Source organism: Telopea speciosissima, chromosome 5 (genome assembly GCF_018873765.1).
Source record: "Telopea speciosissima isolate NSW1024214 ecotype Mountain lineage chromosome 5, Tspe_v1, whole genome shotgun sequence".
NCBI lineage: Eukaryota > Viridiplantae > Streptophyta > Magnoliopsida > Proteales > Proteaceae > Telopea > Telopea speciosissima.
Window position 1 is genome coordinate 23,217,458 of NC_057920.1, and position 27,311 is coordinate 23,244,768.

The window sequence follows — 27,311 nt, forward strand, 5'->3', positions numbered from 1 at the left end:
GCGTGGCTTGACGGAGTTACGAGAGATGCTCAACTGTACGTTGCTTTCTTTTAAAGGTACGATTTTGAACTTGGAGTGTTACAGAACTGGCAACCGAATCAGAATCGATGTTATTTCACTGGAGTAGCTTGTAAGAACTCAAGAGTTTTGGCTCTGGATCAGAGTTCTCTCCCTCTGAATTTCGACTTTCGGGGTATTTCTTCGTTTCTAATGGGTGTGGAACGATTGGAGAGTTTGACGCTGAAGAATGCGAGTATTAGCGGAAACCTCACTTCGGCTTCGGCATCTCAGTGTAGTGAACTGTTGAGCGGGCTCGATCTGTCGGGGAACAATTTGTCTGGTTCCGCTTCAGATATTTCAAGCTTGTCTTCGTGTTCGGGTTTGAAATCTCTGAATCTTTCGCACAATTCCCTCACTTTTTCTATCGGACCAAGGGATTCCGGTGGTTTATGGCTCAGTTTTCAGGCTCTGGATCTCTCCTACAATAAGCTTTCGGAGAAGGAGACAGAGGAACAGAGAAGATACTTTCGGTTCTAGAAGCTATGTTGGAGAAAATATAGAAACAGATATTTTACTGGGATTATTTGATACTGGTTATCTGGTTAAAGAGAAGAATGGCTGGTTAATGGTTCTAACAACCTCTGGAAATTTTAATCTCGGCCATGGCGTCGATAACGAGGGCTGCGACTTTGCTGCTTCTGCTGCTACTAATGCAACAGAGCTCGGTCTTCTCATGGAAGAAAGATGAGTTCAGGAACTGTAACCAAACCCCTTTTTGCAAGAGAGCTCGATCTAGAAAGCCCAGATCTTGCACCGTCATTGCTACCGATGTCGCCATTAATGACGGTGAACTCACCGCCAAGCTCCAACCTAAGGATACTGAAGAAGCGAAGGAAGTACAAGAGGAGCCCGTGAAACAAAATAGAAGGGATGGAGGAGAGCTGGGTTAGAAGATGGAAATGGGTTTCGGCGGTGGTGGTGATGCTGGCGGTGGAAGAGGATCGGCGGTGACAGTGGTGGCAATGATGGTGGTGCTGGCGGAAGAAGAGGAAATGGGGTTTTGGGGTTGAAGTTGAAATGATGGTTTTGTCATTTTATTTAAATAACGAAGGGGTAAAATAGATATTTAGGGAAGAAGATGAAATGACAGTTTTGTCCTTTTATTTAAATAACCAAGGGGTAAAATGGATATTTCACCTTTGGGTACTAACTGTGCTTAACGTTTGGGGTGTCTGTGACATTTTGACCAAGTATGGTAAATTTCTGAGATATTGGATACTTTTAGGGGGTGTCCGTGAAAATTTCTCTTTTATTTTTTTAATCTTCTTGAAATGTATATTTCCATGTTCTTCCAGTTGCTTAGAAAACCAGCAAAAAAAAGAAAGAAATTAGAGTTACAGAGAATGAGAGAATGAAGAAAAAGATAGGGTTTTAATTGTTCAGCGTTTCCTCTTCCACCTGTGTTGGCTGTCTCCACGAAAGCTTCAGGTTCAAGGAGATACCAAACCAAAGACAACGACGGCTTTCTCCACGGAAGCTTCAGGTTCAATCAGGGATACCAAACCAAAGACGGCAACAACAGCGGCAAGACAAATGGCTATAGAGAGGAGAAGCGGCCAAAAGTAAACGATCACCTGAAGCACTCCCCTAAACCAAGTAGGGTTCTGTGTCGTCTGAGGCACTCCCCTGCAACGAAGAAGAATAGGAAAAAGAAACCTGTTGTCACGGTTAGCAGGTTCCCAGCTTTTTTTATTCAATGGCTACGATCAAAAGGTAAAAAAATAAACGGCTCAGATTAATCTGTTGCGCTTAGTGTTGCGTTTAACAAAAATACCCGTAGCACTGCTACCACCTCCTTTATTTTTTAACTCTGGTATTGGATTAGGGATGTAAATGAATAGCCGAAATCTGTTTTCGTATCCGTGTATGTATCCGTTTAGCACTATCCAAATCCGTCCGAAAACTAACAGATGCTGATATGGATAGACTATAGCTATTCGAAAATCTTTATTTATATGTAAATGGATAAAATATCTGCTTCGTATCCATGTCCGTATCAGTTTAGCACTATCCGAATCCATCCGAAAGCTAATCGAATGCAGATGCGGATATAGCACTATCAGAGCCGAATCCGATCCGTTTACATCCTAATTACAATGTTAGTTGAGTATTTAATGAAATAAAATTATTGAAAGGGTAAGTTTTTGAACCCAACCAAATGTTTCCTCTATCAAACCAATGTCTATCATTTTTTAATCTTTTTCTTTGACTCTTATTCAAGATAAGTACGACTACGAAGAGTAGTTCTTCCGAGTTTGTACTATAAAACCACTTGAGATCTTTGGGAGCACAGATGTCATTCGTGTCTAACCGTTTTTTTTTTTTTTTCTTGTTGTTTTCCTAATCTTCTCAACATCCAAAAGAAAACCATATTGATTGGAAGGTCGTAGTTGCATATTGAAACTGCCCGAATCTATCATCTTCCTCTGTATAAATGCTTCATTTGGAAGGTTAGATTTAGAGAGAAAGTTTTACTCCACCATTAGTGAATGGAACACACATAATCATAAATACATTCCTTTTATAATGATGCCTATCCCACTATCACAATGACTCACAGTCAAGGGATTACCCTTCACGGTGGGTGAAGAAAAACTTAGTTTTAGATTTAATTACTGTGTTACATTGCTTGGTTATCATCTAATTTGAGAAACATTTTCAAACAATACCATAGACTATGGAATGTCATGACCCATCCGGGCATTTGGTCTAGTGGTATGATTCTCGCTTTGGGTGCGAGAGGTCCCGAGTTCGATTCTCGGAATGCCCCTGGATTGAAAGTTGTAAAAAATCGAAAAAAAAGATGATTTTATGGTTTTTCTATTGTATTTTGTGCAATATTGATACAAAAATTAAATTATTTATATTTTCTCATTTTTATTTTTTAAAGAATTTTTTAGAATGTTATAATATTATTTGAGATTTCTATTTTTTTGACTGGGATTTGATCATGGTTTTTAATTAAAAAAAAATAATTTTATTACCTTTTTAGCCTTGACTGTATCATTGGTTCGATATTGAGTCAAGATCGACCAAGATCGATAACGATTCGATCCAATCCAAGATTATAAACCATACTTCAAATAAGCCATGCCAGCACGAGCAGCAAGAGGGTGACATGGTCTCATGAGGAATTTAGCTTATCTCTAGGGAGCCCGACGCCCAGAGTGCTGCCAGCCGTTGGGCTGTGCTGCACACATCCCTAGGCATGCACCAAGATATGTGTGGCACAGCTCCACCGTTGGATGCCCCCTAGCAGCACCCTGGGCACTGGGCTCCCTCGAGACGATCCTGGAGAGGGGGCTGTACGCGGCCACTGGGAAGCAGCTTCTTGATTTCGTCTCCAACTCGGCAACTCCCACTGGAGTTGGAGGCCCCACTCCACCCGCGTGATATTAAATAGGAAAGGTGTGACTGTGAGAACTTCTCCTTTACTTTACAGGCTGTTACTTGCTCGCATCCAACTATGAACAGTTCAAACCTCACTCGATGCTCTCTCAACTTCCGAGCCCATGAATTTTCCAGTGCCTTTCTTCGCTTCACCACTTCCCCTTAACCTCTCTCCTCTGTTTGTGTTTTCCCCTCGTGTATATATATATATATATATATATATGTATAGACTTATACTGCAACCACAACAACTCAGTCTCATTGCAGACTTATATCAAACAACTTTCCTCCTCAGTTCAGCATCCACTCTTTGTATCTCTCGTTATGGCTTCTACTTCTTCTTCTTCATCTTCCTTCAATGTTTCACTACTGTTGGTGTCTGTCCTATTGGGTATTTCTTTAATAGCTGTTTCTGCAAGTAATTTCTACCAAGATTTCGCCATTACTTGGGGCGATGGTCGTGCCAAGATGCTCAACAATGGAGACCTTCTCACTCTCTCCCTTGACAAGGCTTCCGGCTCTGGTTTCCAATCCAATAACGAATATCTATTTGGGAAGATTGATATGCAACTCAAGCTCGTTCCTGGCAACTCCGCTGGCACTGTCACCGCCTATTATGTAAGCTTCCATTTACTTACTCCTCCCTTTACCTTTAGCTGTTCTCACATAAAAGTTTCCATCTTCCTTTTATCATCCTCAATATCTCTAACTCAAAAGTGAAATTATGTTGCAGTTATCTTCAAAGGGGGCATCTTGGGATGAAATCGACTTCGAATTCTTGGGGAACCTTAGTGGAGATCCTTACATTCTTCACACTAACGTATTCAGTCAAGGCAAAGGTAACAGAGAGCAGCAGTTCTATCTTTGGTTCGACCCAACTGCCGACTTCCACACCTACTCCATCCTCTGGAATCCCCAAAGAATCATGTAAGCATTACTCAAATTCACCATTCCATCCAAAATTCCAGCTCCAATTTTTCTGATCTGATTGGCATATTAATTTGTTTTCTTACTTTCAGATTCTCTGTGGATGGAACTCCCATAAGAGAGTTCAAGAATTTAGAATCAAGGGGTGTTCCCTTCCCACAGAACCAACCCATGAGGATCTATTCGAGTCTCTGGAATGCAGATGATTGGGCTACTAGGGGTGGCCTCATCAAAACCGACTGGACCCAAGCTCCCTTCACCGCTTCCTATCGCAACTTCAATGCCAATGCCTGTGTTTGGTCTTCTGGGTCGTCTTCTTGCAACTCGAATTCTCCCTCCTCTGCATCTGGCAACAACAACAACAGCTGGTTCTCGCAAGAGCTGGATTCGACGAACCAACAGAGATTGAAATGGGTCCAGAAGAACTACATGATCTACAACTACTGCACCGACACGAAACGCTTTTCTCAGGGCCTTCCTCCCGAATGTACCGCCACCAGTTAATCTCAGATGGGATATACAATACACGTAGCAAAGACTCCACGATCTACATTAAGGGCCAAAAGTAGTCGATCCTGTTATTCATTCATTAATTCATTTTTTTTTTCTCCCTCTGTAAAGTCCATGCTTATCCAAATTCTTTTATTTGTTATTCTTGTTAGTAGTCATTCGAACAACTCTCATCATGTGTAATACAATCTATAAAATGAACTGCTTTCTTCCTCCTCAAAAAAATTCTTTGCATACCATGATTCTGCGAAAAGAAATGAACTTAAAAAAGAAGGGAAAAACCAACTTGTACAATAGGGATTCCATCATTCAAACAAAGCAGCAGAGCAACCATTGAGCTGCCAAGCCTGCAGTCCTCGGAAAATACTAAAAAGTAAATCTTCAAAAGCTTAATATGACCATTGAACCGGATCATTATCCTCTCAGGTTCCTGTTTGGTATTGTTGTCCGGATCCTCTCATAGGTGGAAATGACTACCTAACCCCCCCGCTCCCCCAAAACACATTGTCCGACTGAGGTAAGTCGTCATTTCCGCTCCCTATGAGAGGAACCAGACAATCGTACTAGGTAGTAAATATTTAATATTAAATTAATTCATTATTACATATTATAAAATTTTCAACTAAGAATGCTCAACCCAAGGCATTGGGAATTGGGTCGGGCAAGGAATTGGAGGAGATAATTTTTCGATGGAGGGGGGGCGGATGCGTGGGACTCCTCGATAGTGCGACAGAGTGTGTAGCGCACATCTAACGCCCCGTAGTGTTCGGGCGCATAGCCCAAGGGGGGTTGATGCATGGGACTTCTCTATAGTGCGACAGGGTATGTAGCGCACATCTTACGGCCCGCAATGCTTAGGCACGTAGTCCAAGGGGAGCTGATGCGTGGGACTCCTCTATAGCACGACAAAGCATGTTGCACACATTTGACGATCTATAGCACCCGAGCATGTAGCCCAACACATTGGAACTAGGTTGGGCAGGGAACTGGAGAAGATAATTTTTCAAGGGATGGGGCAGATGCATGGGACTCCTCTATAGCGCGACAAGGCGTGTAGCGCACATCCAATGGTCTGCAATGTTGGGCATGCAACCCAACACAACCTGTGTGTTGGACTACGTGCTCGAACACTACAACTCATTGGATGTGCGCTACAAGACCTGCCATGCTATAGAGGAGCCAAATCCGAGACGGATGGTCGGGGAACCAGATTTGGATCTCTGTAGCACGATAAGGGGTGTAGTGCACATCCGATGGTCCACAATGCTCAGACATGCAGTCCAACACACAGGTGGGGTGTTGGACTGCGTGCTTGAATACTATAGGCCGTTGGATGTGCACTACACACCCTATCGCGCTACAGAAAAGCCCCATCCTGGAGAACCTTCCACACATCGAACTTTTGTTAGTATATTCTTTCTTGTTTCCTTTAGAAGTGGGATTCTGCCGTTGTGTTTAGCGGCGCACGTGGTGTACTCTTTTACACGAATCCAATTAATCACAGCGGCAATGTGTCGAATATCTATAGAATGATTCGCTGAGGTCGATCATCTGACGGCTAAGGTCTCGTTCACACGAGTTTCATGATGCAGTCGTGCTTTCTGGAGTCCTCAACAGTCAACATATACCACAAATAGGAAGAACTGATTATCGCCGCCGTGTCTGAAACATTTTTTCTGAAGCTCACGAAAACAAATCGGAAACGGGAAACCCTTGAATTGGAGGAACTAGAAGCAAGGAAGGAAGGAAGGAAGGAATCATGGCGGAGGCGGCGGCGGCTGATTGGTGTCAGCTTCAACTAGATCTGTTAGGGATGATCGCGCAAAAATTAAACATCTACATCGATTATCTCCGTTTTCGTGCCGTTTGCGTGAATTGGCGCTCAGGTGTGCCAAAGAGGCCTCCCCACCTTCCTTCCCAACTTCCATGGCTAATGCTCCACAACAAGAGGGGAAGCGAAACCTTTCGTGGCTTCTTCAGTCTCTCAGAAGACAAGATTCATTGGCTTGAGCTTCCTGAGGCTTCTCATTACAAGCGATTTTGTGGATCTTCACAGGGCTGGCTAGTCGTCGTTGGAGAGACTCCTGTGATTACTCTCTTGAATCCCCTTACGCGAGTAAAAATCTACCTCCCACCGCTCTCAACTTTCCCAAACGTATTGGATTTCAACATTTCCCAAGTAGGCAGAGAGTACCTGCTCGAGACCTCATCGAAGCTTCCCTACACCCGTAACATCAGAGAAATGCGCGACATGTTTATGAAGAAAGTCATCGTATCTTCAAACCTTGGTAACTCTTCCGAAGCTGACTATGTTATCTTGGCCATCCTTAACGAAACAGGTGAGTTGGCATTCTGCAGAAGAGGAGACGAAGAATGGTCTTTGATCACAGAAGCGGGATCTTACAGCGAAGACGTTATATGTTATAAAGGGTCGTTCCATGCGGTTGATAAATTCGGAAACATTACAATTTGCGATTTCGGAGATAATTCTCCAGTGGTGACGGTGATCGAAACCACCCCGTCATTGTTCGGTGAAATACTTTATTTGGTAGAGTTATCAGGGGAGCTGTTTCTGGTGACGAGATTTCTGGATCTCAATCCTTGCTTTGATCCTGATTTGGTCTATAAAACAATGCGATTCGAGGTTTCAAAGTTTGATTCGAGCGGATCAATGTGGACTAAGGTGGAGAATTTGGTTGATTATGCTTTGTTTTTAGGTAAAAACTCTTCATTGTCTGTGCTTGCTTCCGATTTTTCGGGATGCAGAGGGAATTGCATCTACTTCACAGACGACTATGCTGAGGCCAACTATGAAGGTGTATGTGGGAATCATGATTTAGGGATCTTCAACTTAGAGGATGGTAGTGTGGAGTTGTTACCTTGTTACTCGCACCATTCTCTATTAATTTGGCCTCCACCACTCTGGGTTTCACCCAATCCATTGTAGATTGTGGTTTTGGAAGTAAGTGAATCTACTTATTTATGTTACTCTTATGTAGATATATGCTTAATTATCTTCCTCTATTTTGTAATTAGTTTGATAAACAACTATGTAGGTGTCAACATATATTCCCATATGAAACTGGTATTATGCTGGTGAGTATTCACAGAGATTTGTAGTGGGACTTATTGCATCAAATATACTTTAACAAAATGAGTACATCGAAACAAGATTTCTCTTGTAAGAAGATACATTGCAACAAAAATAAAGGCATTAATGTCGGCGTTTGAGGATCATATGATGCCGTGCTACGGCTCGAAGAAAAGGAAACTCTGTTTTTGAACTCCAAGGCAATCTTTTTCTCTACAAGTAGATATGAAGTAAATTAGGCCAATTATCATGTTACTTCTCAACAATGATTGCTTGGAGCATTTCTGGAGAAACTTATAAGGCTGAGTTGTAAGCAAGGTGCAATAAGCATTACCTACTGCCAATTTTATTGGGGAGTTCCTGGCAATTTAGTTGTGACAAGTTCTCAAGATTCATCTGGTGATTGTCATGTCTTGATGATGGTGTACTAAAGCCCAATGGATTGTAAATGCGTATTAATGGGATTTGCTGCCCCTACTTCAAGGAGAGGAGATTTAATTCTACTTTAATAGTTGGGAAAGTTGATTAGTGTAAATAATTGGTGAGCCAACAAAATGAGTTCTTGATTGATTGTTGGTGGATATGATTCAGGAGATGTACTCTTCAATTACATATATTATGAGATTAGCAAGATCCCAACTCAAGTTTGAGGACTCTATTATAATTATTCGTTCTTCTTTACCTTAATTGTAAAATGCTTCATGATTAAGGCTTCTTCAGGTCAGGAGTTTGAGTATGTTACTGCCTGAAATTACATGCATTTAGAAGTCAATTATTTGTAAGTTATTGCCAGTCCTTGAACAGGGAATCTAAAATACTTTGGACATTCACTTGAAACTAAGATTATGTTGATGGCTTGAAGAAATGGAATGAAGAGAATTTTGGAGAGAACCATTATATTAAAAGTATTCAATTTGGAACTGGTTTAAGTAGCTGAGGCTACCATAGGTGGTCCAGAGAATGATGTCATAGAATAGTATGGGGCCAATGCTTGCGACTTACAGCATGATGCTGAGATTATGGGGAAAACAAAAGAGGGAAGAACTAAGGATGGAATAAAGCTAGCTAGTTTGAGTTCACTATCTGGGTAAGTTATAAAAGTCAATGATATATGTTTAGCTACTAGAAATAATATCAGTATCATGTTTTTTGAGGCTGGCAGATAGAATGGATGAATGCTGTAATAGAAACTAAAATTTCTCTCTTTTTAAAAAATAAAGGTTGTAGAGATGAAAATTAACATTTGACTCTTTCTGCAGATTCACGTAGAAAATAGGGAAGATTACACTGCCACCCCCTGAGGTTTGTACTAAATACAGAGCGACCCCCTGTATATCTAAATTATACAGCTGCAGCCCCTGAGTTTAGGTTAGTTGTTACAGTCAGCCCCACTCCGTTATAGCATTCCCGTTAAGTGTTACGGTGTTGGTAATTGATGCCTTAAAATGACTAATATACCCCTAATGGGGTGTGAGCTTACCATTTTGCCCATAGGGCATCCCTAACTTCCCACCCCCTTCCCCTGTTAGGGCTTAATTATGAAGGATCTGATTTCACTCTTCTTGAATCGATTTGAAGGCATATACTAGACAAATCGGAGTCATCGGCGAGTTGCTTGAAGAATCAACCAGCGAGGAACTCCGGTGATACTCCAGTGTATTGCTGGAGTTCAAGTTTTGGCAGTCTCTTCCCTTGCTTAAAAGATAACTGGGGAGATCTGCCATTAAAGATCGATGATTCGGAAGATATGGTGGTCTACGGAGTCCACCATGAAGCCGTTTGTGTTGGATGGATTCCGTCACTCTCTGAAAAGTCATCAAATAGTAGCAGCAGCAGCATCAGTAACTCGATCAGTGATTTAACGGCGGTTGACGTTAAACCAGACCCAAAAGAGACGACGATGACTGTGACTTCTGCATCACCGGAGGATTCAACTTGAGTGACGACGGCTCCAGCTGCGGCTCCATTGAAGGGGAAGCATTATAGAGGTGTAAGACAACGTCTGTGGGGGAAATTTGCGGTGGAGATCAGAGATCCGGCGAAGAATGGATCAAGAATTTGGCTTGGGACGTTTGAGACGGCTGAAGATGCTGTGATGGCTTATGATCGAGCTGCTTACAGGATTCGTGGCTCACGAGCTCTGTTAAATTTTCTGCTTCTGCTTAGCTCAGTTGATTCCGATCAGGTTTTGGTAACCTCAAAGAGTGTTTCTTCGGATCCTTCGTCTTCGTCATCGTCGATATTAGGTTTAGATAATGGATCTCCTAAGAGGAGGAAAGAAGTGTCGTTGCTTCATCTGCGGTGGCAGCTCAATTAGGGAGTAGACCACCAGTGCTGCAGGTTGGGAAAGAGAGATGGGACTGAGGATTTAGGATAAGGAGAAGAAGATAACATCTTTCTTCTTGGGGAGTAAGTAGACATCCATGAAATGTTCAAAAGATGCAATCGCTTAGAGGGCATGGAGAGAGATAGAGCCTCTGAAAACTGGGTTTACTTGAAAAGCATTGGGATTCAAGAGTGGAAACTTCCTTCTGTTGTGTTAAAGTGCCCCAAGATCCTCACCCTTGACTTGAATGAAAAGCTTGTGCCAATGGTTCAGTGCCTTACAACCCTGGGGACAAAACAGAGTGAGGTGATTTCTGCCATAACAAAATTTCCTCACGTACTCTCTCATAGTTTGGAAGAGAAGCTTTGTCCTCTATTAGCCTTCTTTCAGGCGTTGGGAGTTCCTGAAAAGCAAGTGGGTAAGTTGCTGCTGCTCAACCCAAGGCTCATCAGCTATAGCATTGAATCGAGCTGTGCAAGGAAGGAATGATTGGCAAGGTTCTAGGGAAGAACCCATTTATTATGGGTTACAGTGTTGAGAAGAGGCTCTGTCCTACATCATTGTTTGTAAAGTCAATAGGTCTTACAGAGATTGACCTCCAAAGAGTGGTAATGAGCTTCCCTGAAGTTTTGAGTAGGGATGTTGAGAATATTTTGAAACCCAATCTCACTTTTCTGAAGAGATGTGGGTTTGGAGATGGACAAGTAGCAGTTTTGGTTACTGGTTATCCCCCTATTTTAATTAAGAGTATTAAGAATTCTTTAGAGCCGAGAATTAGGTTCTTGGCAGAAGTGATGGGAAGATGAATTGACAAACTGGTAGATTATCCAGATTTCTTCTGATATGGTCTGAAAAAGAGACTGGAGTTCAGGCAGAGGCTTTAGGAACAGAGGAACATAGATTGCAGTTTGTGTGAAATGTTGGAAGGTAATCAAAAGAAGTTTCTTTTGAAGTTTGGCTTGATTGAAGGACTTACCTGAGGTATTATGGTCATTACCTCTTTTATTCTATGATATTTTAGCTTATTCTGAACTCATGGTTGTGGGAGTTTTGCTCCGCTTGCAAACTGGAGTGTATTATACCTGCATTTGATTCAGGATATATATATATATATAAAAATAAAAAAAGAAAAAAAGAAAAATGAAAAAAGTAGACAAGAATATTGATTGGGGAGAGAAAATAGAGGGAGAAGAAATGAGGAGTTGAGATGATGGAGAGAAGACATAGATAATGGTAGGTGGAGAAGGGAATACGGTGGAGTTGCAGGTCCAGCGATTTCTGCAACTTCAGTTTTTGGGGAAGAAGACAACTATAAGGAGGGTTTGAATTGAATAGAGTTTGGTTTATAATCTCAGAAGGGGCAAAGTTGGCATTTCTCACTGAGTATTTTTAACAGGATATTAGACAAGGGAAATGTTGGAATTTTATATTGTGTTATTTAACCCCGTCTACTCAGGGGGTGCAGCTGTATAATTTAGAAACACAGGGGGTCGCTCTGTATTTAGTCTGTCTGGTAAGGGGATCAAATAACCTCATTGCAAACTATGACTGGTGCTTTTGTGGCCATACTAGCATATAAGGGGCATCAACGTATAACTGTTCAGCTTGTATAGCATCTCTGAAGCATGTTCCTTTTGGTTGCCAATAAAACTTTCATGTGACTAGTCGTGCTATTGCTGCTTCCATCGAATTACTTTCTCACTTTCTAGTTAGACCCTTGCTTTAAACCACATTAACATTGGTAAAGCATTCTAAATTTCTATCCGTGCATGTCATCAACACCTTAATCCATTACAATATGAATGTGTCCCTGAACAAGACATGGGCATTATTTCAGGTGATCCTAAGTATTCATAGTGTCAAAGAAAACACCAAGAAGCTGAAGAAGGTTGTGGAGTGATTGGCCTTCTCTTTTTCAATTTTATATATGTTTTTCATTTTTATTACTCAAAGAAATTAACATGCTTAAGTACACAATGTTGTCCTTTTTATTTTGTACTTGGTAAAATGAAATCTTTTGTTTCCATTGAACAAGTAGAACTGCAAGTCCAATTAGATTTGTGGAAATTACACCTACTAGTAGCACCCAGACAAGCTTATTTATAATTTCTATAGGTAAACTATCATTATTAAACCTTAAAAGTACTGCCAATATGTATTTCTCAAAGGTTCATAAATTTGGTCAGCCTAATCCTTCTGGCATGTGAAGTGTTTACCATGCAAAAGAGAAAGACTTGTTCGGGTAATTTTCATTTGTTTGCCATTCAACTGCAGGAAGAAGTTTTTGCTATAAAAAGTGCATATATATTGGAAAATTATCGCCCCCAGTACTACTGGGGGTGCTGTGCGCATCTTGCGGTGCAACACCGCCCATGTATGCACGGTGCACGGGCGCAGCACCGCCCATGTATGCACAGTGGGTCCCACTGTGCACACATGAGTGGTGCTGTGCCGTACGATGCGCACAGCACCCCCAGTAGTACTGGGGGCGATAAAGGTCCATATATATTTTGAAGTATGTCATTTCAGTAACTGGACTGGCCATCCATGTCCTTTCTTTCTTTGTTAGGAAATATATCAAATTCACTACCTCAAAATGGTAACAGAGTACTATTCTTAGTTCCTTACCTTTTCTGAGGAAATGTGGTTCCATATTTGTAATAGGATGAAAATTCTAAAAAAGTAAGCAATAAAAGCAGCCCTCTTTGATAAATTAGAGAGACATGTAGATCAATAGACTGCTTCACATGCTTCTCTTTTGAGTCTTTTTTGTTTTTTTTGTTTTTTTTTTTTTTTTGGGGGGGGGGGGTGGTGGGGGGTTGTTGTTTGGGGCTTTTGGAGGCATGTCATGTTGGGATATTGTGAAGCATCAGTTTTTTGGGGAATTTTTTTCCTGCCCGGTACAGTGGTCTAGTTCCTCTCATAGGGAGGCGAAAATGACGTTTTAACCTTTCTTGGGCAGTGTGTTCGGGCAGAGGGTTAGATCGTCATCTCCAGCCTCCTATGAGAGGAATCGGACTACTGTACTGGGAGTGGTCCGGGCAGGGGAACCGGAGACGATAATGATCAGTTTTTTGGGTGAGGCAGCGAAGCTTTCAAATTTGGTTGGTAGGTTTTGTGTTTTGAGAGTGCAAGTGCAGACAATATTGCTAAAGCTCTAACAAAAACTGGAGTGTGAACCAAGATGCAACCACAGAAGCCAAAAACTGGTATGCATTGCCAGCCAATTCCTATTAGATTAAGGGCAAATTATCAGATTACCCAGAAATGGGCTTCATTTATCAAATTACTTACCCAATTTTGTCCTATTGGATTTAAGACAAAAATGAGTACTTGAAATATACCTAAAATAGTGCCCACTAGTATGTAGGCTCCGTTTGATTGCAAGGGAAATTAAGGAGAAGAGAAGTGAAATTTTCAAATCTACAACAGAACTTTTATAATTGTTAATTAATCTCAGATGATTATATTATTAACTCTAATGATAAATCAGATAAAAATTCACCTTATTTTGCATCTAAATCCCTTGGCTTTGAAAAGTAAAATAAAAATTACATTTAAAAAGCATCATTATAAAATATGGTTAAGAAATTTAAGTAGCTTAGTAGTTTACACAATAATATTGGATAATGATTATCAAAGTTTATATTTTGGGTTTAATAATTTCAGTTCCCTTCCTTTTAATTCCTCTTATAATTAAGGGGCGCTGTTCTCTGTGCCGTAGCGCTGCGCCCAGGCACATGGGAGTGAGCGCAATGACCACCCTGCCTTCCCTACACAGGGTGCCCATGTGCCTGGGCGCAACTTGCGCTGTGACACAAAGAACATTCTCCCATAAAATGGAGCCTCCATTTGCCTATAAGTTTGACAACTTTATTGTGATAAACTCATTCTCTCAAGGAAAAAAAATCCTCTCCAATTTCCTAAAATGCAGTAAGGTGCAGTTTGGGGATGGAATGATGCCACCTAGCAAGTGTGATATCCAAATTCCAATGGTCTGAGCTCAAGAAAAAAGAAAAAACAACTGACTGAATTGAGCTTGGACTGTTGGATTTCATGCTTGACAAGTGGCAACATCCCACCACCTAATTGCATTGTACTGCACTTGCCAGGAATTGGAGAGGATTTTAATCCTTCTCCCAACGGAGCCTTCGTTTGCCTATAAATTGGACAATTTTATTGGGATAAACTCTTCGTTTGTCTATAAATTGAACAATTTTATTTTGCCTATAAATTGAACAATTTTATTGTGATAAACTCTCTCTCTCTCTCTCTAAGAAAAATCAGAAGCCCATCACTAGAGTCCATGCTTTAAATTTATTAACTCAAAGAGAAAGAGATCACTGCCTGGGCCTTTAAAGCCTGATCGGAAGCCCATCACTAAGAGTCCATGCTTTAAATTTATCATTACTCAAATAGAAAGAGATCACTGCCTGGGCCTTTAAAGCCTGTTTGCGTGCGCAAGCATCGTCTTAGGAGAGATTTTTCCCTTTTCATGGGGTAGAGCGATACTTTCATGGTGTGTAGAAGCCATGTGGACCATGTGACCAGGTATTGTCCTTTTCCCCTTACTCAAAGTAGGGGTGTCATAGTCAAACCCTAGCGTGAATATTTACTCCCCCGACCCAAAAAAAATAAATAGCCTGAAATGCCAAAACTGGATCGAATTGATCGAAAAAGCCCCAATTCAAATTAAATCAATTTCTTATTGGTTTGGTTTTGAATTGAAGTATTGTGGAATTGATTGAAAACTTAATCACATCAAAATTGCATTGAACATGAAAGTTAAACTGAAACCTGAATCCAAACTGATACCAATCCGCAAATCATAAAAAGACATGTTTTTCCCATAATTATGTGTGTATACATGTTAAGCCAAACTTAAAGTAGAGTGAACCCAATATCAAACTGATAAGAGAAACAAACTGAACCCGAAATCAAACCGGATCAAAACCAAAAACCGACCAAACCAAAGATTTGGTTTCAGATTCACTCTTTCTCACCCCGAAACCAATTCAGCTCAATCAAAACCAGACCTCCAACTGACCAATTTACACCCTTAACTAGAGATGTAAATGGATGTTCGAAAATTCGTATTCGACCCGCGTTTGTATCCGTTTAGCAAAATCTGAATCCGTTCGAAACTAATCGGATACGAATATGATAATCTCCCTATCCAACCGATTATTATCCGATTCATTTAGCAATCAGACGGTAATAAAATATCTGAAATATATCTCTGTGTCAGTCTATCCTTTTAAGTTACCTTATTGGATTTTGTTAACTTTTTTTTTTTTTTTGGTATGATGTTAACTTATTTTTATAATTTTATAAGTTAAGATAATGTGATTTTTTTTCTATATTTTCTATTGGTTTATATATATTGTTTTATGGAATGTGATAAATGGGATCACATATCTATGTGACATAATCAAAGACTAAGAAGAGTAGAAGAAAGGGTAGTTGTTGAACTCTCAAGTCTCAACCCTAACCTCATCATAAAAACGGTAAAGATGTCAGCGGATAGTAAAAAATTCATATTTGATTTGCATTCATATTCATTTAGGATGATCGTTATTCAAAAAATCATTATCCGAAAACTATTCGAATCTGTTCGAAAACTATCCGAATCTATCCAAAAACCGATAGAATATTATCCGAATCTGTCCAAATATAAAATGATACTATGCCACTATCCTACCGAATTCGATCCTTTTACATTTCTACCCTTAACGCAAATCACTCATGTGAGAGAATCTGATCCAGCCTCCCGGCAGGTGGACGATTAATTAGTATCGGAGGAAGGAACGGAAAGGGTAGTTAATACTTTATGGGAAGCAGTTCTCTGTCTGGGAGTGTGGCCTACGCCAGCACTCCCATGTATCTATCTCTCTCCTCCTTAAAACAAGGGGGCAAAGATGTCTTTTCACATGAGGAGGAGAGAGATAGACTCATGGGAGTGCTAACGTAGGCCACACTCTCGGACAGAGAACTTTTGCCCATACTTTATTTATTCATATGGGTTGGGTCAACGTTCTTGAGGCCCAAGGATTCCCAAAACCCTCCAATTAGCTTCTTCTATCAAATGCATCTTTTTGAAGAGTAAGGTGAGGTATAGTCTCCTCTCATGAATTGTCTGACTCGGTCTAAATCCATATTTATCAAGAATTCAAAATCTGAAAAAGATATGATAAATCGGGGCAATACTGTGAAATTTGATCCTCCAGAGGAGTTTTTATTACACTATCATCATGCCAGCACGAGCAGGAAGCTTAGGTTCCTGTTTAAAGGGTTCGTTTGGCAAGAAAATCTCAGAGAGTCAGAGACCTCTCTAATCTCTACGAAACAAGCGATGGTGAGACCTATAAAGTTACGTGGTTGTGGCCCCCATTATTGGTTCTCTATCACGCGTTTATATTGAGGAATTTAGGTGAACCCACCCCGCTTCATCGTCATTCCAGAGAAGAGAGAGAGAGAGAGAAACAGATTTTTGGGTTGGTGTTAGGGCAAATCTCAGCCCAGGATGGTTCTACTGTCTCTACTGTCAAAGCCATCAAAGAGTTGGCTGTTCAGCACTTCAAAGATCTCTTCTCCAGCTCTCAGTCGGCTTCCCAGCCCATTCCGAATGGCTTGCTCAACAAATCCCTCCCCTCGGCCCTCCATGACTCCTTAAGCTCCATTCCTAATGAAGATGAGATTGTGGCTGCAATCCACTCTCTCAAGGTTTCGGGTGCCCCAGGTCCGGATGGTTTCAGTATGGGATTCTTTTTATCTGCCTGGGAAGTTATCAAGGTGGACCTTATTGCAGCCATTGTCAGCTTCTTCTTCAACCCTTATCAGGTCAAAGGTATCAACCACACCTTTCTTTGCCTCATCCCCAAGAAGGAAGGTGCTTCTACCATGAATGATTTTAGGCCAATTGCTCTATGCAATCTCCTGTACAAATTTATTGCCAAGATCCTTGCTAGGCGGCTTAAAGGTGTGGTGGATCTTCTTATCAGCGACAACCAATCAGCCTTCATCCCGGGAAGACACATCTCGGACAATATCCTTATTTGTCACGACATTGTTAGAGGCTTTGAGAGGAAAAATCATTCTCCTGCTAATCTCCTTAAGATTGACCTCCACAAAGCTTTTGACTCGTTAAGGTGGGACTTCATAAGTTAGGTAATGACCAAGATGGGGTTTCCTTGTATCTTTGTCAACTGTATTCAGGCTTGCATCTCCTCCCCAAAGTTTTCTGTGCTTATCAACGGCAGTCCAGCAGGTTACTTTGATGCCTCTGTGGGTATTAGACAAGGCTGCCCGCTACCCCTTATTTGTTTACCTTGGCTTTAGAAGATCTCTCCAGGGACATCCAAATTTGCACTGATCAGTAGCTTATTGTGCCTATGCCCAAGTGTAAAGCTCTTAAGCTTTCTCACTTAGCCTTCGCAGATGACCTGATGATCTTCTCCAAGGCTTCCATAGCCTCTCTGGAATCTACTATCCTTTGCTTGCAGCGCTTTCATGAGCTATCGGGCATGCGTATTAACCTTTCAAAGTCTCTCATTTTCTTTACAGGAGTCTCTGAGCTTGATAAGGCTCCTATGCTTCAGAACTCTGGTTTCACTGAAGGTCACCTCCCGATCAAGTATTTGGGGCTTCCTTTGATCCCTGCCAGGCTTTCTCCTCACCACTGCACCCCTATGCTTGATCTCATAAGGAAAAGGCTACAATTATGGAAAGGCAAGCTGCTCTCCTATGCTGGCAGGTTGATTCTCATCAGATCTGTTTTGGAATCCTCATATATCTAATGGTATGGAATCTATGGGCTGCCTCAAGCTACTATTAAGTCCATGGAATCTCTTTTGACTTCTTTTCTTTGGAAGGATAAGGATACCTCCAGATTTCTTCACCCTCTTCCCTGGTCTGCTGTGTGTCTGCCAAAGACTGAAGGCGGCTTGGGCATCAGAAGAATCAAAGAAAGGAACTGTATCTGCAAGTTGATTTGGAAGATTGCTTCAAAGCAAAAGAGCATCTGGGTTGACTGGATTTACTCAGGACCTCTTCGGCATGATTCTATTTGGACGGCTCCCCTGTCGACTGATTCTTCTTGGGTTTGGCGCAAAATCCTAGACTGCCGTTACTTGGTCATCCATGTCATCAAATCTCAGATTGGAGATGGACTCTCTTCTTACCTTTGGCTGGATCACTGGCATCTGAAGGGGATCCTTTTGCCTCTTATTACCCCTCGGATCATTTATGCTTCGGGTCTCCACAGGCTCTCTTTGGTGGCTGACATTCTTGATAAGTTTGGCTGGGCTCCCCCTCCCTTCCTCTCTGGACCTTGCCATCATCTGGAATGACCTCTCCTCCATCTCCAGAAGACCCTTGAACAGCCAAGACTATGTAAATTGGCTTGCTAGCAGCCCTCCGCTCTTCTCCTCAAAATCTGCTTGGGACATCATTTGGCACAAGGGCCCTTTAGCTTCGTGGAGAAAGCTCCTTTGGTTCAAGCACCACATCCCTAGGCACTGCTTCACTCTTTGGAGGATCTTCACCAACTATCTCCCAACTCAAGTCTTTCTTCTGCATCGCCACATCCCTGTCACTCCCTCTTGTTGCCTCTGCTGGAACAATAGGGAAGACACTGACCACCTCTTCTTTGAGTGCCCCACCGCTGCTGCAATCTGGAAAGGCATCCTGCTCAAATGTTGGCCTACCTCGAGAAGAATTTTGCCTTTCTCCAGAGAATGGATTTGGATCAACATGACTTTTGCTGGCCACTCTTTATGCGATACAGTGGGAAAGCTTGCTTTTTGTGCCACTGCGAACCACATTTGGATGGATCGCAATATTAGGAAATGTACCCCCAACTCTAGATCTTACTAGCAGATTTGGGATTCAATCTCTTTTGATATAAAGGCGAAGTTATCGTCAGCTCCTCCTTTTTGCCTTGACACCCGAAGGAACAGATTCATTGTTGTCTCCTGGGGCCTCTCCTCTGTCTCCCTTGTTTCCCCCAGTCCGCAAAGCTGAGGCTTGTGGTCTTTTTATTTTGTTTCGCTGCTCCCCCTTGAGGGCACTGTAATTCTTTTTTCCTCCTTGGTAATGAATTTCTTATTCACCCAAAAAAAAAAAGAATTTACGGATTCGTTTTGTCGGAAGAAAAGATCGATTCGGAAAATCTGGTAAGGATTTCTTTTGTTTCCCTTAGAAGATGTTTGTTTCATTAATTTGATTATTTTTCAGATTAGGGATTTCGTGACACAAAGATCTAATCAGAACAGGGTTGATTGATCTGTATTTCAGTTCCGCACTTTTCTTCTTGAGTTTTTGTGTTCAGTCTCTTTCTTTATCGATCGATGGAAAAATTTCGGGCTTGAACCTGTTTCGTAGCTCGTCAACGTTTCGTGCTTTCTGTTATTTTCTTCCTTTTCTCCAGAAATAGGACACAGTGAACATGATTTAACACAAAATAAATTTTGTTTACCGAATTTACATACCTTTTTTCCCTTTTGCCTCTTGTCGGGCAAAAGTTGGAGAATTGGAGTTGGATTGTCAACCATGATCGCCGAGTAATTTGTGAAAATGTTAGCAGGAGGTAAGGTACCAACCAGGAGACTTGAACTCGAGACCTCCTGGTGAGCATGGGCATGAATTGCACCACGGCTCACCAATTGCACTAGGTAGTTGTTGGTCTAGCCCGAGATTCACTAAAACGTATAAAAGTTCTATATATTATTTTTGTATTTATATTGGATTATCCTTATTTGGCTAAAAACCATAGTTGTCACGGTGTCTAGGGGATCTTAGGCATTGGAGGAGGGAGGAGATACCAACAATGCATCAAGGCATCAAGGTGTAGCTTAGGCATATTTTTTATACCTAACCACGTACAAAAATATTTTGGTAGACAGAAGGAATATTTAAACAGTCACTTTAATGAGTTTATAACTTCAAGAACAACAACAACTCAGCATTTTTCCAACTAAATGGGGTTCGATTACATGGATCCCAGAAGTAACAGAAATTAATAATATAGAAAAGAGAAGAAGCACACAACATTGACACAAACTGTAGGGCATCAAAACGACTTAGCAACGAACCGCATCATAATTGAGCCTTAGGCCTCGAGAAAGGTGTGTATTAACACCATCGTCACAAACATCATAGCCCAACTAAAATGGAGTTGTCCACGTGGATCTTCGTTCTCCACTCAGCTCTATTTGCATTCATATAAGGAGCAAGCCCCAAGCTAAGCATGTCTTTCTTTACTACTTCTCCTATGGTTATCTTAGGCATGCCTCTAGCTCTTTTGGTTTCTTCAATCTAGTTCAGGTCGCTTCTTCGGACTGGGGCATCTGATGGCCTCTGTTGAACATGGTCATGCCACCTCACATGATTCTCTGTAAGTTTATTATGAATTGGGGCTACTCCCAAACCAGCTCTAATATGGTCATTTTTTACTTTATCCTTCCTAGTTTTCTCGTACATCCATCTCAACATCCTCATCTCTGCCACGCCAAGTTTATTTATATGACACTTCTTCAAAGCCTAGCATTCCGCACCATATGTCATAACTGGTCTAATGACAGTCCTATAAAATTTTTTTTTAAGCTTTAAAGGGATATGTTGATAGCACAAAACTCCGGAGTCACTTCTCTACTTCATCCATACTTTTAATCCTCTGGGCAACATCGTCCTCTATGTCACCCTCCTTATTAACGATTGATCCCAAATATCTAAAATACTCACTATGTGGGATTTCCCTTTCATCAATATTCACCGGTTCCTTTCTGTCCCAGTGTTTCTGAAGTTACATACCATATGTTTGGTCTTTGTTCTGCTTATCTTCTAGCCTTTTGATTCCAAGGTTGATCGTCATAGTTCCAATATGGCGTTAATCCTTGCTTGAGTCTCATCCACCAAAACACTATCATCTACAAAGACCATATACACCATGGGATCTCTTCTTGTATACCTTTGCTAGTCACCACATCAGTATACATATCTTTAATTATGTCTACATATTTACAAGACACCCTTCTCTTCTCTAGGATATTCCAGATTAATTCTCTAGGAACTTTGTCGTAGGCTTTTTCTAGGTCTATGAAGACCATATGTAGATCCTTCTTGCCGTCTCTATATCTTTCCATGAGTCTCCTAAGTAAATTGCCTCCATCGATGATCTTCCAGGCATAAAACTGAATTGGTTTTTTGAAATAGTTTGATCGAGTTATTTCCTCTGGTTTACTCCAGTGCCGAAGAATCGTCCCACCAACATGGAAAATGTACCAAAAATCTCAAAAGTGACTTTTAAGTGTGAAATAAGGACCGAGTTTTCCTTGAGCCATAGTGAAGGGGAATCCCTTGACCGCGACTTTCAGATGGGTGGGAGAGGGTACTGTGATTATCGACTTTGTCCAATAGGGAGGGATGTTTTAGCATCCTAGGATGGTGGCTGAACCCTTCCCACGCGGTGAAGGAATACTTTCTCCAAATAAGAAAGTACTGTAATATGATTGTATGTGTGAAGGTGGTCCATCCAAAAGGAGATTTGTGTTTGATTCTACGAAATTACTTATTGAGTAGTATTCATTAGTTCAGCTTGTATTTCATATTTTGTCATTTCGGAATAATGCTGGTATTATTTACTGAATTCAGCAGGTTGCACACTGATACGAGTTATACTTATCAAAAGCTTAGAACTTAGAAGAGATTAAAATCAATTTGACAATTTGCAGTTGGTTGCCTAGGAACATCACTGCAAAAAATTGCTTACTTCTATAGTCGGATATTTGCATGACTAACTTCAGGAAAGCAGATCCAAAGTACTCATTTTATTACCCCTAAAAACAATAATCTAGGAGATACTAATCAATGTTTTCGCAGCTTAAATTTGACTTTAGTTGTATACATGGAACTAAATCTTGGTAGAAACTGTAGGTTTCGACCAAGACGACTCGGTTTCGCAGCTAACGGAGACGAAACCTTAAGTGAGTTTTAAAAAATACTAAGTTTCGACTGGTTTAAGCAGTTTCGACAATATTTGGGAAACTGCGATAGTTTCAACCAAAAAATACCAAGTTTCGACCAATTTTAACCAATTTCAACCAACCCAGTTTCCGTAGTTTCGACCAAGGTTCTAAAACTCGGGTTTCGACACAGTTTTGATCAGTCAGAAATTGAGTTCGTCTCGATTTCGACCATATCTCGATTGAAACCTAACATTTTTTCCCATTGATGGGGAAACCAAGGTTTCGATCACAAAACAAGTTTTTTTAGATCTGATTTTTTGCTGGTTGCCTATTTTTCACATTTTAAACACAATCTATGAATTTCATTCACCAAAAAATCACTGAAAATGGTACTTGTGGTTATTGACCCAAGTTTACTAACGTACACGCTGATACAGACACCAAAGTAGTATTATAAATACTTAGTTCACATAATTATAAAGTATTTGAACCTTGAATAATACATTTAATCCAAATAACACATTAAGGTGTCCCTCTTGAATTCTATGCGGAGTTTCTTGGTGGGTCTAATCAACGAGCAGCGTACCACTGAAGATTGCGAAGCCATTCCTTCGAATGCACAACATACGTATCCCATGACATGTTATACGACCAATTGGTAATACCCCTTATCTTCCCTCTAAGTTAAATCTTTCCATTGTCATTCGAAAGGGAAAGAGAGCTTGTATTAATCCCATAGCCAAGTTTGTTTCCAATGATGCTATTTCTCCTACAGGTATTGTTTTTTAATGCATACCTAGGTTGGAATAACCCTTATTGGGTTGCTTGTGGATCCATTCAAGCAAAGAAACACTCAAATCCAAGTTCTAGTGGCAGAATAGTAAATAATTCAATGTCTAAAAGAGAATGGTAAATTTTGTAAATAAATGAAAGTTCATAAATGAATGGCAGAGTCGTAATTTGTTGGAACTTCAAAACAAAAACAAAGGTTTATAACGTATCTAGTGAAAAGGGCAAACTTGGAAGGGAAAAAATTTTAATGGCAAGATGTAATTACTAGGAAAGAAAGGGGTAGTTAAATTGAAAGCAAAACAAGAATTGTAGAATAGGGAAGATATTTCCTTCGTCTTCAACCTTTAAAAAAGATGGAGACGGTAGAACCAACAGGGGAGAAGAAGATTCGAGCACCAATACTCCCTCATGTAAGATCGATTAAAGTTCAAACTTGAGGGGAGGATTCCATACCCGCTAACCTGTTAAACGCGCTCAACAATCACCTGAATCTGCCACCAGGAACCAGGTAATGAATTTCTGAAGCATGGCCTGACAGAAGTCTTTGATCCGGGTTTAGTTGCAGGTCCGAGATTTGAATGCAGTCTCAAAATAAAAGAGGGTTTTAGATCAGGGTCTTGGATATTAAATCGCATGCGGAAGGGTGATCTTAACCCCAAATCTCAACGAATTTGAGGATTTTAAACCCTAAATCGCATACCGCAACCAATGTTTCGATCGAAACCTGGCTGAAACCAGCGAAACCCAATCGATTTTAAGGATTTTTAAAACTCCAGCATGATTTCGTCGCGGAACCTGTCGAAACCGAGACAACTCGACGGTTTCGTCAGACTTCGATCAAGTTTTCGATCCATGGTTTCGACCAGTTTTGACCAGCCCATCACATGTCAACTTCTAGCCAAGGAATACCAGGTTTCGACCATATTTTGGTTTCTAGCCGGTCGAAACCTATGTTGGCACCGAAATTTTTATCCTTTGTTGTATATTAGCCTGCCAGTTATCGTTGTCATGTGCTTGTCCTTCCCAGAATTTAAGAATCTCCTAAAGACTTGATACATGGTATGGCCCTTTATCAAGTTTAAGCTGTTGCAATGGATGAAAATTTGTTCCTTTGATGGTTACTGATTCATTTAGATACTTTCTTGAATCTGGAGGTAACATGTGTGTATCTTTTTTATGATTTTTCTATTTTTTTTCATGGTTTCTCTAGGCTGAACATTTGTATCACTTCTATTCCACTTCCTATGCTTCCTATGAATGTCTTGTTCTGCCTTAGATTTATTTCAGAGTGGCTGCTATCTTCTGTTTTAAAGAACCAATGCTTCTATGAAAGTCTTGTTCTGCCTTAGATTTATTTCAGAGTGGCTGTTATCTTCTGTTTTAAAGAACCAATGCTTCTATGTTTTTTTAGACCTGTCCATAAAATGTTTGAACAGCTCACAGTCAGTTTCCCCTTACACCTGGCTCTAGGTAAACTAGTGTTGAGAGGCAGTTGTCTTCTATTGTTGGACAGCAGTTGTTTTCCCATGGTATATAGTATAGGATTTCCCACGGTATATAGTATATAGGCTTTGAATAGTTTTTTCCTTGTAGCATTTTGGCCTCCACTTTAGTGAGGGTCTTGTGTAGAGGTTTCCCATTTACTTTAAGCTACTCTGAACTTAATATATTAATTTCCAAAAAAGACCCTTAGGAAAATTTCGAAGTAGAACATGTCACTCATTATGCAGGCTGGAACCTGCATCATTTTTATTATTAATGGAGGAAGCAGAAACAGAGTGCAAGAAAAGGAGTTGCAAGTATTATTTTTGGCTGCTGGATTGTCTGGGAAGTTTCTCTCTTAGAATGGTATTTTTGGAACTAACCATGTTCAAAGGCTTTCATCAAAACCAAGTCTGCAAGAGGTTGAACACAAAACTTAGACATCAGTGCTGTCACATTATGTTTTCCAAATTTTCATCAGTGCCACCATTGGTGTAAGGTAGTGTGCAACTTGGGCTTATTGGCTCAGGTTATGGGCCAATCCAAGCATATAAATGGCAGCCACCCAATTGGGAGTTTGATTTAACTCTCTCTCTCTCCCTCTCTTTGGTGGTTTAGTTTGGCTGGATTATATAGGTTGGACACCAAGAATGAAGCAGAAGGATGAGATGGTGAGTTGTTGTGTGAAAATCTATACTCGGGATGGCAAAGAATCCATCTTCATCAGCTAGATGTTGTGTTGGTTTGGTTTGGTTGGATTATCTAGGTTGGACACCAAGAATGAGGCAGAGGGATGAGATGTTGAGTCATTGCATGAAAATCTATACTTGGGATGGCAGACAATACTTGTCCTTCAACTGGTTTTGACTGGAAGGCAGGGACTGAACCCCTGCTGTTTGATCTATCCTAACAACCAGAATACTGCCCCTCCTCCTGCCCATGTTTCTAGACATTGTGACAAAGCTAAATTTTATTTATTTATTTTTGGACTACGTGAAATCAACCCTCATGCTGGTAATACCTTTGTCTTTGTGGACCAGATATTTAACTCTAAAACTTTGTTTCAGTTGAAAAGATGATTCAGAATGTTTGATCACTTGAATAAATTATTTAGATCTGTTAATTGGGTACTTTTGGTGTCTTCTGATCATATGTTATTACTGTAATAGTGCTTTTATATGTCCAGCTCTGTGTCATTTGCATCCAGCACATCGTTTCTAGATCACAACCTCATGATTTTGTGTCAACTTCAACTCAACTCAGAATTATCCTAATTGAATGGGGTTGGCCAATGATTGTGTCCATGTTACATAATAATGTTTTGATTGAATGCTTAGTACTTTTAATGAAGTTGACCAAATGAAGTTGTCTTCAGGATTAAAATTTTTGTTCATTGTTCACAGAATTATTTTTAAATCGTTAGTGATGCAAGATCCTCGAATGCTGCCACCCGAGGAAGTATTGAATGCAAGGTCCCGAAAAAAGAAAACCTTAATGCATGTTGCCCCAGTGTTCCAGCAGCTGCAAGGAGAGAACCTCAAAGGGGTTCAGGAGACATTTCCTTCATCTTTCAAGACCACACAGAAGGCCCAGAAGAGAAATCTGAAGAGTGAAGGTTCTCCATCATTCCAACAGCCAGAGAGATCAACCTCAGATTCCTTACCAGATTCCTCAAGATCTGGGAATGATTACCGAGCACTGAGACGGAAATATTTGCTCCTGGAGGAAGAGAGCTTCACATTGGGGAGAGAATTGGGAGAGGTTGAAGATGAAGTGAAGGCCTTGGAGGACGAGAAACTCGCTCTTTTGGACCAGCTTGTTGTTCTGGAAGGTCTAATTGATCCCTCAGAACTTCAGCCTCGCGGACCAGCCCTATCTTAATTTTCTTTAAGGAACCCCTATATTAACTTTTACAAACTTAGACTGTTGCTGACTTGCTATTGTTGTAGATAGATTTGATGAGTTTCTGGGTATAAAAGGTAGATAGCTATATTAGCAATGTGAAGATGTGGAATCAATCTAAACCTTTATAATTAACAAGCCTTTTTGCATTAGTCAAGTGTTCCATGCTTAACACCATTAAGCTCTATACCTGGACTATTATCTTTTAGCAATACAGGCCTTTGAAAAGTAAAGCATTTAAATTATTTTTGTGAGAACTGAAATTAAACTATCAAAACTAAGAAAGTAACTACATCATCCTGTACACAACATGATAACTTACCCTCCATAGCTACTTGAGCTACCTTTTGAGCCACCTCTCAAGCTACTGATATTACATATTTTAGGCTTACAAGTTAAATATACAACCATAGACCTGCAAAGAAATTTTAAGGAGAATGTCAAATAAATCCCAATGCAATCCAATCTGATTCTCCAGCAACAACCACTTGTACAAGTGCAAATTATCAGTCCACACTTCTACTTCCCTATACCCTTTTGATCTTGCTTGGCACAAACTTTGCATGATACTTCTGGCTTTTGATGCCAACATAAATCCTGAAATACCATAACTCAAAGAAACAAAGTGGACAATAGAAGTCCAACCACTACGAAAAGAGTTAAAATCAATTCATATAAAAAAAATTCATGGATAATAATAATAGGATGATCCCTAGATGTTAATGCAAGGTATTCATTAAGGGACATAAAACCAGACTAAATAGAATTAGAACACGAAGAAAGAATAGAAAGAACAAAAAAAAAATTAGCCTACATCAATAATATGGCGTTTGATTTTTGAAGACTATTATATCGATGAATCCAAAAG

The 27,311-nt window shown here is 40.5% G+C and overlaps 2 protein-coding genes, 1 non-coding gene and 1 pseudogene across 3 annotated transcripts; all 4 read left to right on the forward strand.

Moving 5' to 3' along the window:
• Positions 1-68: 68 nt before the first annotated feature.
• Positions 69-26,575, forward strand: LOC122662278 (F-box protein SKIP23). Its single transcript, XM_043857868.1, has 3 exons — positions 69-75; positions 6,634-7,830; positions 25,945-26,575. The coding sequence occupies exons 2-3, from the start codon at positions 6,647-6,649 to the stop codon at positions 26,420-26,422; spliced, it is 1,662 nt and encodes a 553-aa protein (XP_043713803.1). The 5' UTR covers positions 69-75; positions 6,634-6,646; the 3' UTR covers positions 26,423-26,575.
• On the forward strand, positions 2,759-2,830 carry TRNAP-UGG. Its single transcript has one exon. It is a non-coding gene; the product is annotated as a tRNA-Pro (tRNA).
• Positions 3,667-4,884, forward strand: LOC122662282 (probable xyloglucan endotransglucosylase/hydrolase protein 23). The gene is made up of 3 exons (XM_043857872.1): positions 3,667-4,068; positions 4,184-4,377; positions 4,470-4,884. Exons 1-3 carry the CDS (start codon positions 3,775-3,777, stop codon positions 4,879-4,881), a joined length of 900 nt encoding a protein of 299 aa, XP_043713807.1. The 5' UTR covers positions 3,667-3,774; the 3' UTR covers positions 4,882-4,884.
• Positions 10,074-11,405, forward strand: LOC122661716 (annotated as a pseudogene).
• Positions 26,576-27,311: the final 736 nt, after the last annotated feature.

Bases quoted from the DNA above. Each gene is read 5' to 3' on its own strand.
- LOC122662278 (XM_043857868.1), top strand. From the start codon at position 6,647: ATGGCGGAGGCGGCGGCGGCTGATTGGTGTCAGCTTCAACTAGATCTG. The intron at 7,831-25,944 runs GTAGATTGTGGT...CATTGTTCACAG, and splicing joins TGGGTTTCACCCAATCCATT to AATTATTTTTAAATCGTTAG.
- LOC122662282 (XM_043857872.1), top strand. From the start codon at position 3,775: ATGGCTTCTACTTCTTCTTCTTCATCTTCCTTCAATGTTTCACTACTG. The intron at 4,069-4,183 runs GTAAGCTTCCAT...ATTATGTTGCAG, and splicing joins GCACTGTCACCGCCTATTAT to TTATCTTCAAAGGGGGCATC. The intron at 4,378-4,469 runs GTAAGCATTACT...TCTTACTTTCAG, and splicing joins TGGAATCCCCAAAGAATCAT to ATTCTCTGTGGATGGAACTC.